Below are 17,234 nucleotides of genomic sequence, written 5' to 3'. Positions count from 1 at the left end.
CTTTTGAGTACATTTACAAAGATAGAAGTTAGGTAATTGTTTAGATAAACACATTCCTGAAATTTTAACAAAATGAAACCATTGAACTTAAATGTTAGGTTTAATGAAACATTTGGTTAATTTCATGTGGTAATTTCCTAGAATTGGAAGCCTAAACATTCAATTGCCTAGCACTGATTTATTTTCAGTACTAAGTGATTGAAACTTAATTTAACTCAGTGTAATCTGAGCTCTGAACTATTTCCAGGAAACTTGGATCACGTTGTGCATTTGGTGCCTGTTGTTGGGCACTCCTGGGACAACTTGATCTTAGTCCTATAATAATAAACAGGATCTTAATCTTAGAGCACCAAACTGTGAGACCTATAGGTAAGTGAAATACTTAGCTCAATCCTGAGACTAATCTTACCTATCTCCTGGCTCCTACTGCAATGAATAGTTCCCTCCAAGCCCCAATCTTCCAACAACAGCTTGCCCTCACTTTTGGTGTGTGACCTCTAACCCTTCACTTTTCTTCACTCTCCCATTTTATTGCCAGTGCTAAACTCCAAATCTCAGCTTGATGTGGACCTTCATCCTCAGTCTCCTCTATCATCACCTTAGCAAAGCTGGCATAATTACTGGCTCCACAGGAAAAGTAGGGTTACCTTCCATTCACCAAAACCCCCTCCAGTTCCTCAGTGCCTCTAGATACTGTATGCTCACAATAAAAAAGATGCATTGTAATTGTTGGTAAGAAGATCCGAGAGTCTTCAGTGTAGATAAAATGTCTTTTGACAGTTACTGTCAACTTTATCCCAATTTCAAGATGCATGAATATTGTGTCAAAAATAGATTTGATAAATACGAAGCAGTGAGAAAAGTATAATCATTTCTAAGGGCTTTTAAGCATGAATAAAGTAATCCTTATTTTCAACTGAGTTACAGGGAAAAGGAAGGGATAGGGGCTAGAATAATTTCCTAATATTTTGGACATAGTTCCTGCCTAGAGTTTATAATTAAACAGTTGCTTTCATATGTAAAAAGTTATATGTTATTCTACAATATGCAGGCTGCTGAAGTTGTTTTCCTAAGAAAAGAAAAATACTGTAGATGCTGGAACTTTGAAGTAAAGACAGAATACACTTGAATTACTCAGCAAGCTTGGCAACATCTGTGGGGAAAGAAACAAAATAGATATTTCAGGTATGATGATTGGTCCTCATGTGGATGCATGAAGTCTGTTTCCCTCTCCATGGATGCTGTGAGACTTGCTGAGGATTTTGTGCATTTCCAGTTTCTATTTCATTGTTCCAAACATCTTGGAAAGTAACGGGCCCACTTTTGTTGTAAGTTTATCTGAAAATATTTATCTTGTTTTAAAGGACAGTGATGGGGATAAGAGTGACGACAATTTAGTAGTGGATGTTTCTAATGAGGTTTGTATTTCTTCTTGTTGTGTGTTGCATGATGTCTGATATTCTATTCAAATTAATGACCTGGATGCAATGTTCAAATACTTAATGTTGAAAGGAGATTAGATATAAAATCCAAATGATTTAACATCATCTTTGAGATAATGGCACTGAAATGTAATGAGTGCAGTAAACATAATTGTTTGTTACTTCCGCAAAGCATCATATAAAGGCTTTCAGGGCCAATTCATCCCACCATCACCACCGTCCGGGGAACTAAGCAGCCCTTCTAGGTGAGGCAAAGTTTCATGTGTACCTCCAACCTCATTTAGTGCATTAGTGTTTCTGATGTGGCCTCCTCTACATTGGTGAGAAGAAGCTCAGACCTTTCACAGGACGATTGATTTGCAGAGCGCCCACGCACAGTACACAATGGTCATTCTGTACACCCATTTCAATTCCCCTTCCCATTCCCACGCTAAAATATCCATCTTTGGCCTTTCTACTGCCATAAGGAGGCCCAATTCCCAAGCAGAGGGACCATACCTCGTATTCTACCTGGATAGTTTACAACCCAATGGCATGAACATTGAGTTTTCCAGTTTCAGGTGACCCTCCCCTCAGGTGAATTGTTTCTCCTCTTCACACCCTTTTGAACCTTTACCAGTCCTCCCATTTTTGTCTTCTGTCCTTTATCTCCCACCCCTCCTGGTTCTATCTATTCTCTATGTTTTTAGTTCACCCACAATTTCTCCCCCATCTTGTTCTAGTCCCACCTGTCATACATCTCTCTCTCAATGGTTTCCATTCTCATCTCCTTTACTTGTTACAATACATGGTGTTCCTGCCCATCTCCCACCAGCATCTGACTCCAATCTTCGCACTGCTTCTCTCTGTCTCAGTACGTCTATCTGCAGCTGTCTTCCCAATGTTCCTAAATGCTAAACCAATGTGCTAAACCTACCTTTTACCTTACACCTCCACCCCTTCACTCCACCTCAGGCTCTTGTCTCACCACTCCCCTTCCCCTCTTAATAATGGCAATCTCTCTGTCTTGATGTAGGGTTTTGACTCAAAACATTGACAGTTCCTTTCCTGCTGCAGATGTTGCTCAACCTGCTGAGTTGCTTCAGCAGATCATTTATTGCTATGTTTTTCCTCTTCCCCCTTACACCTCCTTTGAAGAGCTATATCTCTTTTCAAACTATAGTGTGAAGTTGTAGTTTCATGTAGTTTGACCAATAACAGCACAACAATTGTGGATGATTCTGTTCTCAGTTGTTGCTTATCATTTTAATAGCTACATGAGCAGGATCTCTAAACGCAATATGCTCCATGTTTGGCACTTGTGAGATTACCAAACAAGTCAGCTAACTATTGGAACTCCTGGTGCATGTCTTCATTTACTTACCAGCCTGCCAGTGACAGACATAAATCAGAAATAGAAGGCAAACATGGCTGCTCACGCTTGCTCCTTTTTTAATACGATCATGTTTGATCTTCTGCCTAAGCGTTACTTCAGTGCACTAACTTCATAACCCTTAGTTCACTAGATGTTCAAAATTACCTTGATCTTAGTCGTAGGTACACTCAGCAACTGAGTTTCCCCCAGGAGTCTTGAATTTCTAAGATTCCCTACACTCTCTCACCTTAGTCCTGAAAGGCTGCTCCCTTATTTTGAGATTTTTGACCCGAGTCCCTAACACCCAGAGGATGCATCTATCTTGCATCTACCCCACTGAATCATATGAGAACTTAGTATGCTTTAAAAAAATTACCTTTCATTCTGTTAAACTCAGGGCAGCACAATCTGAATTTGTTCAATCTCTTGTCAAAGAGCAAACCCAGCCCATTCTAGGAATCAATTTGATGAACTTCCCATGCATTTCTCTGTAGCTAGTATATCCTTACAATTGTAGGAAGACCAAACCCGTACACACTTTTCCAGGTGCATTCTCACCATGGCTTTGCACTTTCATAATGAGGTGTGATAACGCAAGGCTCAGGTGAGATTGCACCTACGGAAGTGTGTACAGGCTTGGTCATGAGGTGTTTTTACGAAAATCCTATAATAACAAAGGCCAAAATACAGTTTAAGTACAAGGACACTCAAGTCCTTCTAAATACCAACTTCCAACCCCACGCTTTGAAATCTTTCTTTTCTATGTTTTTATACCAACGTACATGATCTCACATTCTCCTCATTATATTCCATCTGTCACATTTGTGCCCCCTTACATAACCTGACAAGGTCTCTCTACGTCCTTTTGTAGTCTACAATGCATGCTCCTAGCTCTTTTTAATTACCATTAGAGCTTGGAAATCTTACTGCTTTTACTATATGTAACTGGGAACTGTGTGGTTTTCATTGTATGTACATGTGTAGCATTTAACAAATTTTCGAAGAAACTCATTTCAGTATATCAGTTAATATGCTACATTGTGGTGGGGGATTTTTCTTATTATTGCACAGAAGGAGATCATTCAGATATCATATCAGTGTCAGTTCCCAACAGAGTAATTTCATCAGTCCTTTACCCCTTCCCAAAAACTTGCATTTATTCATTCCCATATGCTCATCAGCTTTTCTTTGGTACTGATGTACAGTGGCCAATTAACTTGCTAACGTATCGATAGGATACGGGAGGAAACAGAGCACCCAGCAAAAAGTCACAGGTTTACTGGATCAACATACAAACTCCACACAGACAACATGCGAGATCAGGAAAGTACCTTGATCTCTTGTGCTGTGAGGCAGCAGAACCTTCTGAATTTGTTAAAGACTAGTATGAAAAATGATTCAGATTGAATAATCTCTCTAAGTTATATTTGTTTCACAAGTTGAATCTTTATTTTATTGAAAGTTAGCAAGAGATGTATGGTAATGCTTTATTTGCACTATATGTTATTATTGGAAAAAAAAATTTCCAACAGATATTTTCACAAAATCTATCTTTTTTTCTTCTGGTTTCCCTTAACCTGAATACAATAAAACTACTATCCTAAAATTATACCAATGTAAATTATTAAATTTCCCTTTACCATTTTAATTATCCTTAAATTCATAGAATTAGATTCATAATATACCTTATTACAGATAATTATTCCTTGTTAATTAGAATCCAGTAGCCAAACCTATGGAAATTATTACCCCAAATGGCTCTTTTATGTTCATTATAAAGAAAGGACTTTAATTGTTTTGGGATCGGTTAATTTTCTGTTCATATTCCAGATATCAAAGTACATTGGCAAAGATTTTAATTTTATGTCTTAAATTGGGTGACGTCTAATGGGTAGCTTGTTTATTTCATCTTTGAATTTTAATTCCATTAACTTCTAAATCTATCCTGTTTAAAGCAAAAGCACCTCTTGCCCAACGTTTGTGCAAACATGAAGATGCCCTGTAAAAAAAAAAGTCATGTTTGTTCCTGGACCTTGACCTATTGTTAATATTTCTCTTTAGGACTTTATAATCACTTCAAATCAAATACTATAACAAATAAGACAGTAATTCAGCTACTCACAATGTGAAGGTGTAATTAATAAGAATGTATTGTAACTTTATGTAGGATCCATCATCCCCTCGAGGCAGTCCTGCTCATTCCCCACGTGAGAATGGTCTAGATAAATCTCGCTTGCTCAAGAAGGATGCATCCAGTAGTCCAGCTTCAACAGCATCTTCTGGAAGCTCGTCGTCTCTCAAATCCAAAGAACTCAGTCATGTGAGTATTGCGTTTTTTTAAATTTAATTGTGTCTAAACGCTGTTGTATTTCACCAGTATGTTTTGCACATTTAAACGTTCTCTCAAAATGTTTGTCTCAAAATAGTTATGCATAGTGAAGCAGGGAACTGGATTAACTTATCAAGTTAGAGACCGATTGATCAGAAGTGGAGTAGAATAGATTTTAAGACTGGGCTGAGATAAATTGGAGTGGCAGAGGGATCTAATGAAGTCTATGGAAGGGAGGAAAGTTTAAGCAATGAAAAGAGTAGTGTTAGTGCAAGATTACAGAAGGACGCAGGAGGTGAAAATATAAAATGATTAACTGAAACTTCCAAAGGCCTTTGGAAGGAATGCCAAGTACTTGAAAATATTGAACTTGCTATTGAACTGAAGGAGCACTGAACTGACAAACTATTGGAAGTGTGGGGTTATGCAACGTGGACCAAATGATAACTCTGCATTTCTACTTCCACAGCTGCTTGGTACATACCAGCAATTTCTGTTCTTATATCAACTTTCCAGCAATAGGACCATTCAGTTTTTATGAGATCTGCGTTTTTGCAGTTGCATCCTCAATATTCTAGAAGATGCTTAAGTTAGGGAATAAAAAAAATTTAAATTGTTATTGATAATGATTTGGGAAAGTGTTGAAATAAATTGCACTGGCGTAAGCATTTATGTCCTGCCATGCAGAGGACAGCATGAATTAATACAAACTAAAAATGTGTAATTTTGTTTGAATATCTGTTTACATCATTAGAAATTTTGATTTCTTTTAAAATAGGATGTCATTTATTACATATGAATAATTATTATAGAACTTTTAGTAGCTTAGGTGGGTTTGACTTTCAGATCCTAATTTAGTGCTGTGTGGTTATATCACTCATTAGTTTTAAGTAGTTATGCTTGGCTTTGTAATGGACTTTTAGGTAACTAGGATGTGTTACTATTGATCACTGGGCATAAGTGGCATTTTTGCTGTTCTATTTACAGCATGTACTTCAAAACATGGTTCTTAAGCTGCACACCAATGTATTGTATTATTATGTATGGAATTGCGAATAGGCCACTATGTGCCAAGATGTGTGCAATGTTGTGGGCATGTTATGTTGGCGCTGGAGTGTGTGGCGACACTTTTGGGTTGCCCCCAGCACTTCCTTTGGTTGATGTTACAGCAAATGACACATTTCACTGCATGTTTTGATATATGTGTGATGAATAAGTCTGACTCTGAAAGTTGTTTGCCTTGCTTAAATTGAACAAGATCATCTTCAAGAGTGAGCCAACAAAGCAAAATTCAGAACAAATGAAATTATTTTATTTGATAACTACAAATTTTACCAAAGTTTTAGAATAAGCCAGCCTTACAGATTCCTTTCATGAGCTGCCACTCAGTTGTGCACATTGGTGAGCCAAGAAATAATAGGCTAGAAATGTTAATTCATATGTTCCCAACTTCTTATTTGTCCTTATTTTCTGAAGTTTGACATGGATATATTTACTGGAATTCTTTATGGTCAAATCTGACACTTAAAAAGTAATTTTCCTGCTTCCCATATCTTGGGCATCCATATTTGTTGCTCCTCCAATCCTTTCTTGTGATTCCAGTTGACACTGATTTATTGATAGGCCCTGATCAGGAGTTGCAAGAACTGCACCATTCCATCCTTAAAACACTGGCAGCTTTCTGCTATCTTTTGTCCAGTGTAGCTAGATTTTTGCAATGAAAATGACTGATTGTAATGTAGCTAGTGTGACAATGAGCATGGATACTTTAATAGAGTTCAAGTCTATTGGGAACCAAGACTGATTTCTTTTTCTTCTCTAGCCAAGAATGCAGAGAACAATAACAAGCTACTGATAAACCTATCGAGAATTCTTGTCCTTCAAAACAAAAGTGGTTTCTTGATGCCCTTGTTCAATGTTGGCCTTATAAATGAAGTAAGTTATTATGATCTTATTATTGTAATAAATGCTGATGTTTATCATTTGAATGCAGCATGAAAAGGCTAGCACTCCTGTGATGAAGTCCAGTACACCAACTCCTCGAGCTGAAGTGCCAACTCCAGGAACAAGTGCAACTTCAGGATTGCGCTCCAGTCTTTGCAAACCGCCAGTAATGGACCCATTAGGTAAGCAATCTAAAATTGTATATTTTGTTAATGAAGGATAAAGCATAGTAAAGATATGTAAACCAATAGGAGTAATGTTGGCTTACAAAGATCAGTTTGAAAAGGGAACACTGAAAATTTACTTATTTCTCATGGTAATTCAAATTGTCAATCCCTTAAGCATATTTGGTTCATGTCACAAATAATTAATTGAAAAACTCTAATCCAAATATAAATAAGTAATTGATCTTTGTGTGAGTTTGAGCATGAAGTTTAACTCAAACTGAGTAAATCCAAAAGGAAAGTAACATTTTCCTGCCATTGCTTTACAGCACCAGGATTAAGGGCACCCTTGGCAGTACCAGGACCTTATCCTTCACCCTTTGGGATAATGCCTAGCATCAATGGAGACATGAACAGCCCAGGAAGTTATCCAAACCTCCATAATATTCCACCTCAAATGAGTGCTGCCACAGCAGCAGCAGTTGTTGCCTATGCAAGACCCCCTATGGTAAGCAACGTGCCGGCTACATTCCAACAGTTCATTTCCCTATTAAAATTAAAGGTCAATTATCAATAAAATAGCAACAATTAAGGAATATTGCAATAGATCATATTAGTACAATGTAAAAATGTACATTAGATTCAGTTTGAAATATGGTGCAGCTATGAGCAGGAATGTTTGTAGTCAGTGGCAGGGATCCACAGTTTGTAACAGGGAATAAGGATGATGACTTAAATCTCCTGAGTAAATCTCCTGTATCTCTGAGGTTTGACAAGCTGCCTGACAGCACAAACCAACTGTGGACCAGGTGCAATGGTTATTATAAGGCGACCTGGTTAATTCTGGGCAGAGAAACAAGAGTGGTTAAGTTTAATTTATCTTGAAATCAGTTTTTTTGTCTTCTATTCCTTTGGTTCTGATTGTATTTGATTTTATCAAAACTTAAACCAAACCCAGACGTAAGTGCGCAGATGATTCCGGAAAGGTCCAAAGAGAAGCAGTTTTGTGAGGGGAATCCCGGGAAACATTGCCAAATCACAGAACCTCATTGTTTTCTGTAATTTGTTCCCCATCCAGCAGCTGGCCAACTTGAAATTTGGCTTAGTGGAAAGGTCCGAGATAGAGCTGGTTGTGGGCTTGAGCTGGGTTGGGGGAAGATGCAGGCACAGCTCAGAGCAGTAGGGATGGAGAGTAGGAGGAGATCAGAGTTTGGTTGAGGTCTGGGTTTTCATAGAAGTATGGAGCTGAATAAGGTGAAAATGCTGGAGGATGAAGGAGGCAACAAATAGTTTGAAGAGGGTGCAGAGCTCCAAAAGGAGAAAAACGAGAGGCTGGTGCAGTGAGTACTTGATCACATGACAGAGACTGTAGTTGGTAGCTTTGTTTGCTGGAACAGCAAGAAGACCTTCTCCATCTCTTCCTCCTGCTGGACCATGGCCGGAGTTTTCAAAAGGCATTAATAATAGAGAGATCTTACTTTGTTGAAGAGTTGGGTTTCCTAAACCCTGGCATAGGCATTGAACTTAAAACTTGCTTCCGTAAGCGTATTGAAGTTTGACTTGTACTTGAGGAGTCTTTCCACATGCACACAAACATAAATGTTCTGCAATCCACTGGAGAAAAATCACCAAAGCCTTGTGTATATACCAGTGCGGGATGTGTCTTGATATTTCAGTTTTTGAATCCCTGAGGACAGAGCTAGAATGTTGTATGCTTACTTCCTGGATGGCCGTTTTGAGTGCTGAGAAAACAAGGTATTTTTATATTGTTGTTATCTTCAAAATCAGAATTATTTGTTATGGTTCCATTAATAATTTTTCTTTTATCAGGCAACTGATAATAGAGTCTTACTAGCCATAATACACAATGTACAGTTAATAAAGGTCCTTGATAAGCTGAACCACGTGTTTCAAACCTCAATATTTTATCATGTCCAACCACTTATGCTGTGGTCCTGTTGAGCCCTCTTTTGACACTTACCAAGTCAGCGATAGTGTTTCAATTGACCTGTGTGCTTTGGGTTAGGAGAGATAATTCGGTTATAATTTCGGTTGCTGATCCTGCCTGACATGCATGCTAGATGCTTGGATCTGTGGGACGAGAAGGGTTGAGATGAACAAACCTTCTAGGGGGTCATTGGGCTTCAAGGACATGTTACCCTGCTATATCTTCAAACAAAGAAATTTCCTTGGGTTTTGCAGGTTGGGAGAAGGTGATTTACTTGTACTTTTATCAGCATGAGGCATCGTGTAGAACTTGGTCTATAAATGTACCACTGTGTATGAAAGAGTGCCAAGGGAGTGTCCTGGAATGTTGTGATAGTGTTTGGATGCCCAAGGTGTGGCATTACACTGATGTCAGGAAGTAACTAGATGTATTTTAAATTTAGAAATAAAGGTCTGTAACAGTCCCTTCCAGCCCAACAAGCCTGTGTCGCTCATTTATACACATGTGACTAAATAACCTGCTAACCCATACGTCTTTGGGATGTGGGAGGAAACGAGCTTGCAGAGGAAACCCATGTGGTTACGTGGGGAACATACAATCTCCTTACAGACAGCAGTGGAGCTGAACCCAGTCAGCTGGTGCTGTAATGGTGTTACGCTAACCTCCTTGCGAGCGTGCTGCCCTCAAATAATTTTTATAAGCCAATTTATAATTTTAGAATAAGGTCATTGTTGCTTATGCTTGAATAATTGAATTTTTAATCTGTGGGATGAAGAGCTGTATGTCACGTGATTAAAGAAGTCTGCCATTAAGAATATTGGTGTCCCAGCCTGTGCATGTGAAAAAGCTGAAAATGCTAAGGAAATATAAAATTTGAGATAAATGAGGAACGTGTGAGAAAATTGAATTTGAATTATTTTTCAACATTGTATTATTGCTTAATATTGTTCAAGATTTAATTTTTGAAGTTTTGAAATTGTTAGTTCCATTGAACAGAATGGATACACGGCAGTTATAATGTTCATCTAAAGATTATTTTTAAGCCGGGCATTTTAATAGCAGTGGTAAACGGGAGCATTTGTCTGTGAAGCACTGCTAGTTAAAGAAATTCCAGGCATGCTGGGAAAAGAAATAAAGAAATAAAACTTGGCAATTGTACAGCAGAGTATTAAAAAAATCTTTAGCACCTTGTTCTGGCTTTTATAATAATGATAATCATAAAGTGAATTATACAGCAATTTAAAAGTAATAAATGGATTCACATGAATACGGGCTTTTCCAAATGACAAATATTACGAGTAAAGATGAAAGCTGCACCAAATAATAAGTAAGCAATGTTCAATTATTCAAGCATAAGCAATGCTCTCTACTTTATCCCTCCCCCACTTCTTATCCCCCCTCGACCATCCCATGTTACTTCACTCCTGATGAAGGGTTACGGTCCGAAACGTCGTTATTACCTCCCTCCCATAGATGCTGTCTGGCCTGCTGAGTTCTGCCAGCATTTCGTGTTTTTTTAGTTTATTTCCAGCATCTGCAGATTCACTCGTGTAAGCAATGAATTTCCTTGTTTTTGATCCCCCTGATCCATTGCGTTTTTGTTTGGTATAAGATTTCCATTATGACTGTCATTGGGTGAAGAGAATCTCTGCAAATAGTTGTTCAGCAGCAGCATGATTACTAGGCTGCAACAAAGATGTCCCCAGTGTTAAAATTTTGAAACGTAAATATGTCAATCTATGGAGTAAGAAGCTGAGATGAATCTTCTCCAGGTCTCCATACTATCCAAATTCCACCTGCACAACACCTTTATGTACTGCCCATTCCCCTGCAATCGCTATAACAGTGGATGGAAACTTGGGTTAGAGTGGACCCTGTTACTACCGTGCTTAGGTTAAAACTCATTTGCCTAGTTTTCCTTCCTTGGGTTTGATCTACAGAGCAATAGTAATATATTAGGGAATACTTTGAATAAAAGTCACCTTTTATGAACTTAAAGCTTAATTTGATTTTAGCACGTGAATTGAAGAGAAATCCTGCTCCTTAGATATCTTAAGAGTATTATTTTCTCAGATGCTAGACTCATTCCTCAAGTGATCTGCCTCTCAAGGCAGTGGAGAATTCATTTCTTCATATTGTTTGATACTCTCAGAAGTAGCTGTCATGTTTCCCATAAAACCATATTTAAGGCCAATTGAATCCTGGCTCCCTTCCACTAACTGTAAAACCAGCTCTAGAATATCATATCCCACTTCAGTTCAAACCATCCCTGAGAGCTTCAAACTTAAATCTATGCTTTGGAGTATATGTTCAGCCTTAATCCTGTTGAATAGCAGAGCAGACATTAAAACATACCCCTGCTGTAATTGCAGTTAAATAATTAACTAGACCTGCATTCAGTTAGATCTACTGTTCTGGTCTTTCTTATCTACTTGCTCACTCCACCATCGACTGGTCTGAACCCACTCTCTGGAGGTGTATCAAATACCAGCTATCCCTGATCATCTCCTCCCTCAAATTTCACCCTTTAAAAGCAGTTATAAAAACCATCGTTCTGATCATACCTTTATCCTTTTCATCTTTTTGCTCAGCATCATCCATTCTCTTTGAAGCTTTTTCTATATGAAATGAATTATGCAAACATATGTTATTATCATGAAAGAAAGAAAAATCCTACCCTACTGTTATAAGACTTGAATAGACCTTTTCAATCATAAAGATGAACTCTTGATCTTTCAGTCTACCTCATCTTGTGCCATGTAGTACACTTACTCTGTAAAACTATGTTCTGCATTTTTTTCCCCTTTCTTACTCCTTCAATGTACTTACATAGAAATTGATCTGTCTGCAGGGCATGCAAACAAGAGCTTTTCACTGTATCTTGGCATATGTGACAATAATAAATTAAATACAAAACAGCACCTGGCACAATCTCAGAGTGGCATCATGATCAATGGCCAATAAAAATACATTTAATGTAAAGTCTTTACTTTTCTTGTGGTATGTTTTTTTTAAGGAGGCATTACTTAGAAAGTCAATAACACTATGGATAAGTCCTGATGCAACCTGCCGTTTTATTCTCTTCGCCCACCACATTACACTTGTTTGCTTTTTATTTTGCCACAGGTTGGGTTTGACCCTCATCCCCATATGCGTGTATCTGCAATGCCTCCGAATTTGACAGGCATCCCTGGTGGAAAACCGTAAGTAACAGATTAAAATCATTCTTTCAGATAGAAATAATTTTATGTATATCGAGACCAGTACATTTTGGTCCAATTAGGCAGCTGCCCCAATTAACTAAAGCTTCATGGAAGTAGATAAAAAAGGTATAAAAATGACAAACTACTGTTTAATTGAGTAACAAATAATATATTTAAATGAAATACAGAACAAATACAACTACTACATTATTATAAAGCTTATTAGTTCCCAATAGTTATTGATGGAAAATTTCTTCCAATGTACGCTGCTATGTTCTTTTGATTACTGTAAATGAACACAATCAGCACAGACACCTAAGTAACTTTTTTCAGATAGTGTCAAATCTTTTCATAGCAAATTGGCAAGGGTCTGACTATTTTCAAAGCCAATGTTAACAAAACAAAATGATCAAAATTCGCTCCCTTTTGAATTGGCGTCCATTGGCCCAGATGGATAACATAACTCAAGCACATGCAAGTGACACTATTTAAAAACTGTTTGCTCTAAGTACAATGTAGTATCCAACAGCCACACAACTAATACTAGTTAGAAATTATTTGGCAACAGCTTCCTGTATAAGTTAAGTGCCATACTGTCCTGTAAAGGGAATAAACAAAGGGAATCCTGGCTATCTTCTCAATTAGATTTTGTTCTTTAAGAGTTGGCCTAAATAATAGCTGCCCTGGTTAAATGATGGCCCAATTAACTGGAAACAAAAGTATTTGTATTACTGAGCTAGTATATTTTTTTAAATTCTACTTACCGAAGCTTTGTTGTTTTCCCTTTTTGGCAGCTGTAGGATCATCATAGTTCAGTTATCTGAATAGTTATAATACTTTTAATTTAGATATGTAAAGGAAAGTATGTGTTTTTAACTTTAGAATTGTTAATGTGGTGTTTACATTGGATCTAAATGGCTTACGGCCAATTGATAATTCAATTTATTTTAAATGCTACTTGTATAATTGGATTCTCATGTCACTGTGTTATAAGTGCATTGGGTAATTAGAGATGACCTAATATCACCAAAGTCATCCCCTGTACAGTTCAAGGCATATGTCACCAATTAATGTCGAGGCAGAAATTTAAAAAAATTCTCAGGAACAGACAATAGAATTCTATTAGCTAGCACAATAGCACAATTCTATTGTACTAATTCTATTTTACTGTAATAGTGTCCTGGGTTTAACTCCCACCACTGTCCGTAAGGAGATTGTACATTCTCCCAGTGACTGTGTGGGTTTTCTCTGAGAACTCCAGTTTCCCGCCACAGTCTAAAGATGTACCAGTTGGTAGGTTAATTGGTCATTGTAAATTGTCCTGTGATTAGGTTAGGAATAAATTGGATTGCAGGGCAGCATGGCTTGAAGGGCCAATTTCACGCTGTATGTCAATAAATAAATAAATAGAAATGTGATGGTGTTGATAGTCTCTTCCACCCTGGGTGTAATTATGGGGATTCAACATCCAGTATAAAATTATAGAGGTTGCTCTATAGTTGAAATGCATAGCCATAAAAAAAATAAAAGATTAGAGTAATTTAAGTGGTTTAGTAGAAATGTAGCGTTGAGTTCTGAGGAATAATCATGTGAAAGAAATTGGCAAGATTTAGCATTCTGAATCCCCAGTAGTTTCCACTGATTTCTACATGTTGAGCTCACTGTTTAAAATAGAAAAGTAGCAACAGAGTTTTATGTAACATAAGTGTCTTGTGAGCTGTGAACATGTAGCATATGACGGAGAAAAATAAAGAAAAATAAATCTCGTGCCCTGCCAGGGGTGGTGGTTGAGGGAGGTACGTTAGGGGCATTTAAGAAAGCTTTAGTTAGGCACATAATGATAGATTATTGGAGGACTGTGTAAGAGGGAAGGGTTCCATTGATCTTACAGTACGTTTAAGGGTCGGCACAACATTGTGGGCCAAAGGGCCTGTACTGTGCTGTAGTGTTTTATGTTCCACATAGTTTTCAGCAAATGTCAGTCCAAACACTTCAGTTTGTTTTCTTTCAAAATGTTTCTTGCCTGAATAGAGCTTATTCATTCCACGTTACTGCGGATGGACAAATGCAGCCTGTGCCTTTTCCTCCTGATGCCCTCATTGGACCAGGGATCCCGCGACATGCCCGGCAAATCAACACACTGAGCCATGGCGAAGTTGTGTGTGCTGTTACCATCAGCAACCCCACAAGACATGTGTACACCGGTGGGAAGGGTTGTGTGAAGGTCTGGGATATCAGCCAGCCTGGCAGTAAGAGCCCAGTGTCCCAGCTGGACTGCTTGGTAAGTGAATGTAAACTACTGTTGAAATTCCAGTTCCCTCTTAAGAGATTTAATCAGGAAACTGTGAAACAATTCTAGGTAGCTATTCATCAGTACAAAAATAAATAACAAGTTCTGTTTCCAAATGTACATATTTAACACCAACTTTGGATTGATCCCATTTCCCACATCAACCATGGGTGAACCAGAGTCAGCTGGGAAATTAAAGCTGAACATTTGTGAAAAGTTTCGTTGTACATACTTATAAATTCACCAACCTGAAATAAATTACAAGTCTAATTTACAATTAATAAAAAATATATGTTTAAAGTCATTGAGTTTGAAAATTTGTAGGTGGTTCATGCTCTTTAAGGAACTCATGAAGATCGGGATGAGGTGGCTCTGGACCAGGATTTTAATCTTGATTCCAAGGTTTTCTGCCGGTGCAGTCTTCCTGACAGTTTTACACTGAATAATCAGTGAAGTAGGAGGCAGCCCTAGTTCCACTCATGGCTACAGAATGTTTTATTTCGATGTTCATTGTGAACTATTATTTCAATGTTGCTGCATTGCTACAGAATATAAGACATTCAAATGTTTCTCTATTTCTAATTTTGAGATCTTGTATGGTTGCAAAGAATAGAATAGAAAATTAATTTCATGTTAATTTAAATTCAACACATCTTTGACTATAAGGTCTAAGTGTGTGTGTGTGTGTGAGAGAGAGCATGTTGGGAGGTCAGTGAAAGAACTGTTTACAAGTTTTAAAGCAAATAGTGTGTGTGGTTTTTTGTGTTAATATGGCAGATGACAATCAAAACACCTGAAATTTTAAATATAACTTTAGGATTACGGAGGAGGATTCAGTTCAATATATTCTACAGTTGACAGATAAATTTTAAGGTCTTCTCTATTACAGAATTGCCTCGTGTTACTGATACAGATGTGATAGAATGAGACGAGCCTCAGACTGTATTGGCATTTCCAAAACGCTATTTGTTTGGTTCTTTATTAACCATCATTGGCACCATTTGAACAGATGAGGAATTTATCACCCACCCCGCAAAACACACATATATTTACACACACATAGACATATGTGCATGCACATATACATAAACACTCCAACTCTTCCCTTGAGAGAAAGGAAACCAAGCAAAATTTTAAACCTGATTTATTGTTACCAGTTAAATACGGAGAGCTGGTTTGGTATTACATTTTTTATGGATCTATTAGAATCCAAGGAAAACTTGTGGGTAAATCATTGGATAAAGAAGGCATGGTTTAAGGCACAGTAGAACTCTATACTTAACTGTAGCTGATCAGATAAAGTCTCATGGTCACCTTGTGGAGACGGTGCAAATCCATAATAATCTTACCTAAGCAATGAAGTACCACTCTTGCTCAAACCACAAGTATGGCTGCAATGCAAAATATACTGATGCATTTGGGACCAGTGTCTGAGTTTTTTTTTGGTATATCCTGAATCAAACCCATCAAATGATGCACAGACATCCACTATAGAATCTGTTTGGAATATGTCCATGTTAGAAAATCCCTGTCTGTACCATTAATCTTGAGACAGTTGCAGATTTTAAATGTTGTTTTTAGCCAAATCAAAAGCAGAATCAGATTTTATATCACTTGCATATGTTGTGAAATCTGTTGTTTTGCAGCAGCAGTACATTGATATATGTACATAAGAATTTTGAACTACAATAAGAAATATACATATAAGTAAACTAAATTAAATAAGTAGTGCAAAAATCACTCCTTTCTGCCCTCATGGTCAGATAGAACCTACCATGCTTGGAGGGAGAAGAGTCTAGTTTCTATTGAAGACCTGTACATAGAGGAATGGTTTGCAACATTTAGCCTGCTGAAAGAGAGCTGCCTCATTCGCACTTTTTTCATTACTTACAAATTAAACATTACATTCAATCGAAGATTTGTAATTTTGAAGTCCTTCCAGAGAAGCATATATTTTTCGATATTTTAAAGAACCCTCCTGACTCCAAGCATGCCGTTTCTCATTTTGTACGTTTGTTTGATGATAGCACTGTAGCGTCTACTGTGAAGATTAGAGACGCCTGGAGAGAGGAGTTGGACATTGAATTATCTGAAGCTGCCTGGGACAAGTGTTTGTCTGCGATACAGGCTTGCTCTGTTAACAGCAGACACCAACTGATCCAGCTTAAAGTTGTTCACTGTCTCCACTACTCTAGACTTAGATTGCACAGCATTTACCCTTCTGTCTCGCCAATGTGTGATAGATGCCAAGGGATGGAGGCCACATTGTCACACACCTTTTTGTTTTGCCCATTACTGACTAGATATTGGTCCAAAGTATTCGACTAGTACTCAAAGGCTTATAAAAGATCCTTCCCCTTGGAAGCTGGTCTCACCATCTTTGGCTGCTTGCAATCTACAAGTTGTACTATTTGTTTCTCTACAGCCATACAACAGTCTCTGATGCTGGGGATGGTTGTTGCCAAAAGACTTATCTTGAGGGAATGGAAATCACCCTCTCCCCCTTCCTTTCCGAGATGGATGGCTGATATCATCTCAGTCATACAGATGGAGAAACTTA

The 17,234-nt window shown here is 37.8% G+C and overlaps 1 protein-coding gene across 2 annotated transcripts in view; it reads left to right on the top strand.

Moving 5' to 3' along the window:
• Positions 1–17,234, top strand: part of LOC132394078 (transducin-like enhancer protein 1) — a 108,432-nt gene that overhangs the window by 72,989 nt on the left and 18,209 nt on the right. For both annotated transcript variants that reach the window (XM_059969782.1, XM_059969783.1), the window contains 6 exons: positions 1,365–1,418; positions 4,964–5,116; positions 7,119–7,251; positions 7,563–7,741; positions 12,308–12,384; positions 14,416–14,665. In XM_059969782.1, the coding sequence (XP_059825765.1) occupies positions 1,365–1,418; positions 4,964–5,116; positions 7,119–7,251; positions 7,563–7,741; positions 12,308–12,384; positions 14,416–14,665 (846 nt within the window). The remainder of the gene's footprint in view (positions 1–1,364; positions 1,419–4,963; positions 5,117–7,118; positions 7,252–7,562; positions 7,742–12,307; positions 12,385–14,415; positions 14,666–17,234) is intronic.

The sequence above is a fragment of the Hypanus sabinus genome, chromosome 5, assembly GCF_030144855.1.
Source record: "Hypanus sabinus isolate sHypSab1 chromosome 5, sHypSab1.hap1, whole genome shotgun sequence".
Lineage (NCBI taxonomy): Eukaryota > Metazoa > Chordata > Chondrichthyes > Myliobatiformes > Dasyatidae > Hypanus > Hypanus sabinus.
This window is presented reverse-complemented; position numbering and strand designations above follow the sequence as displayed.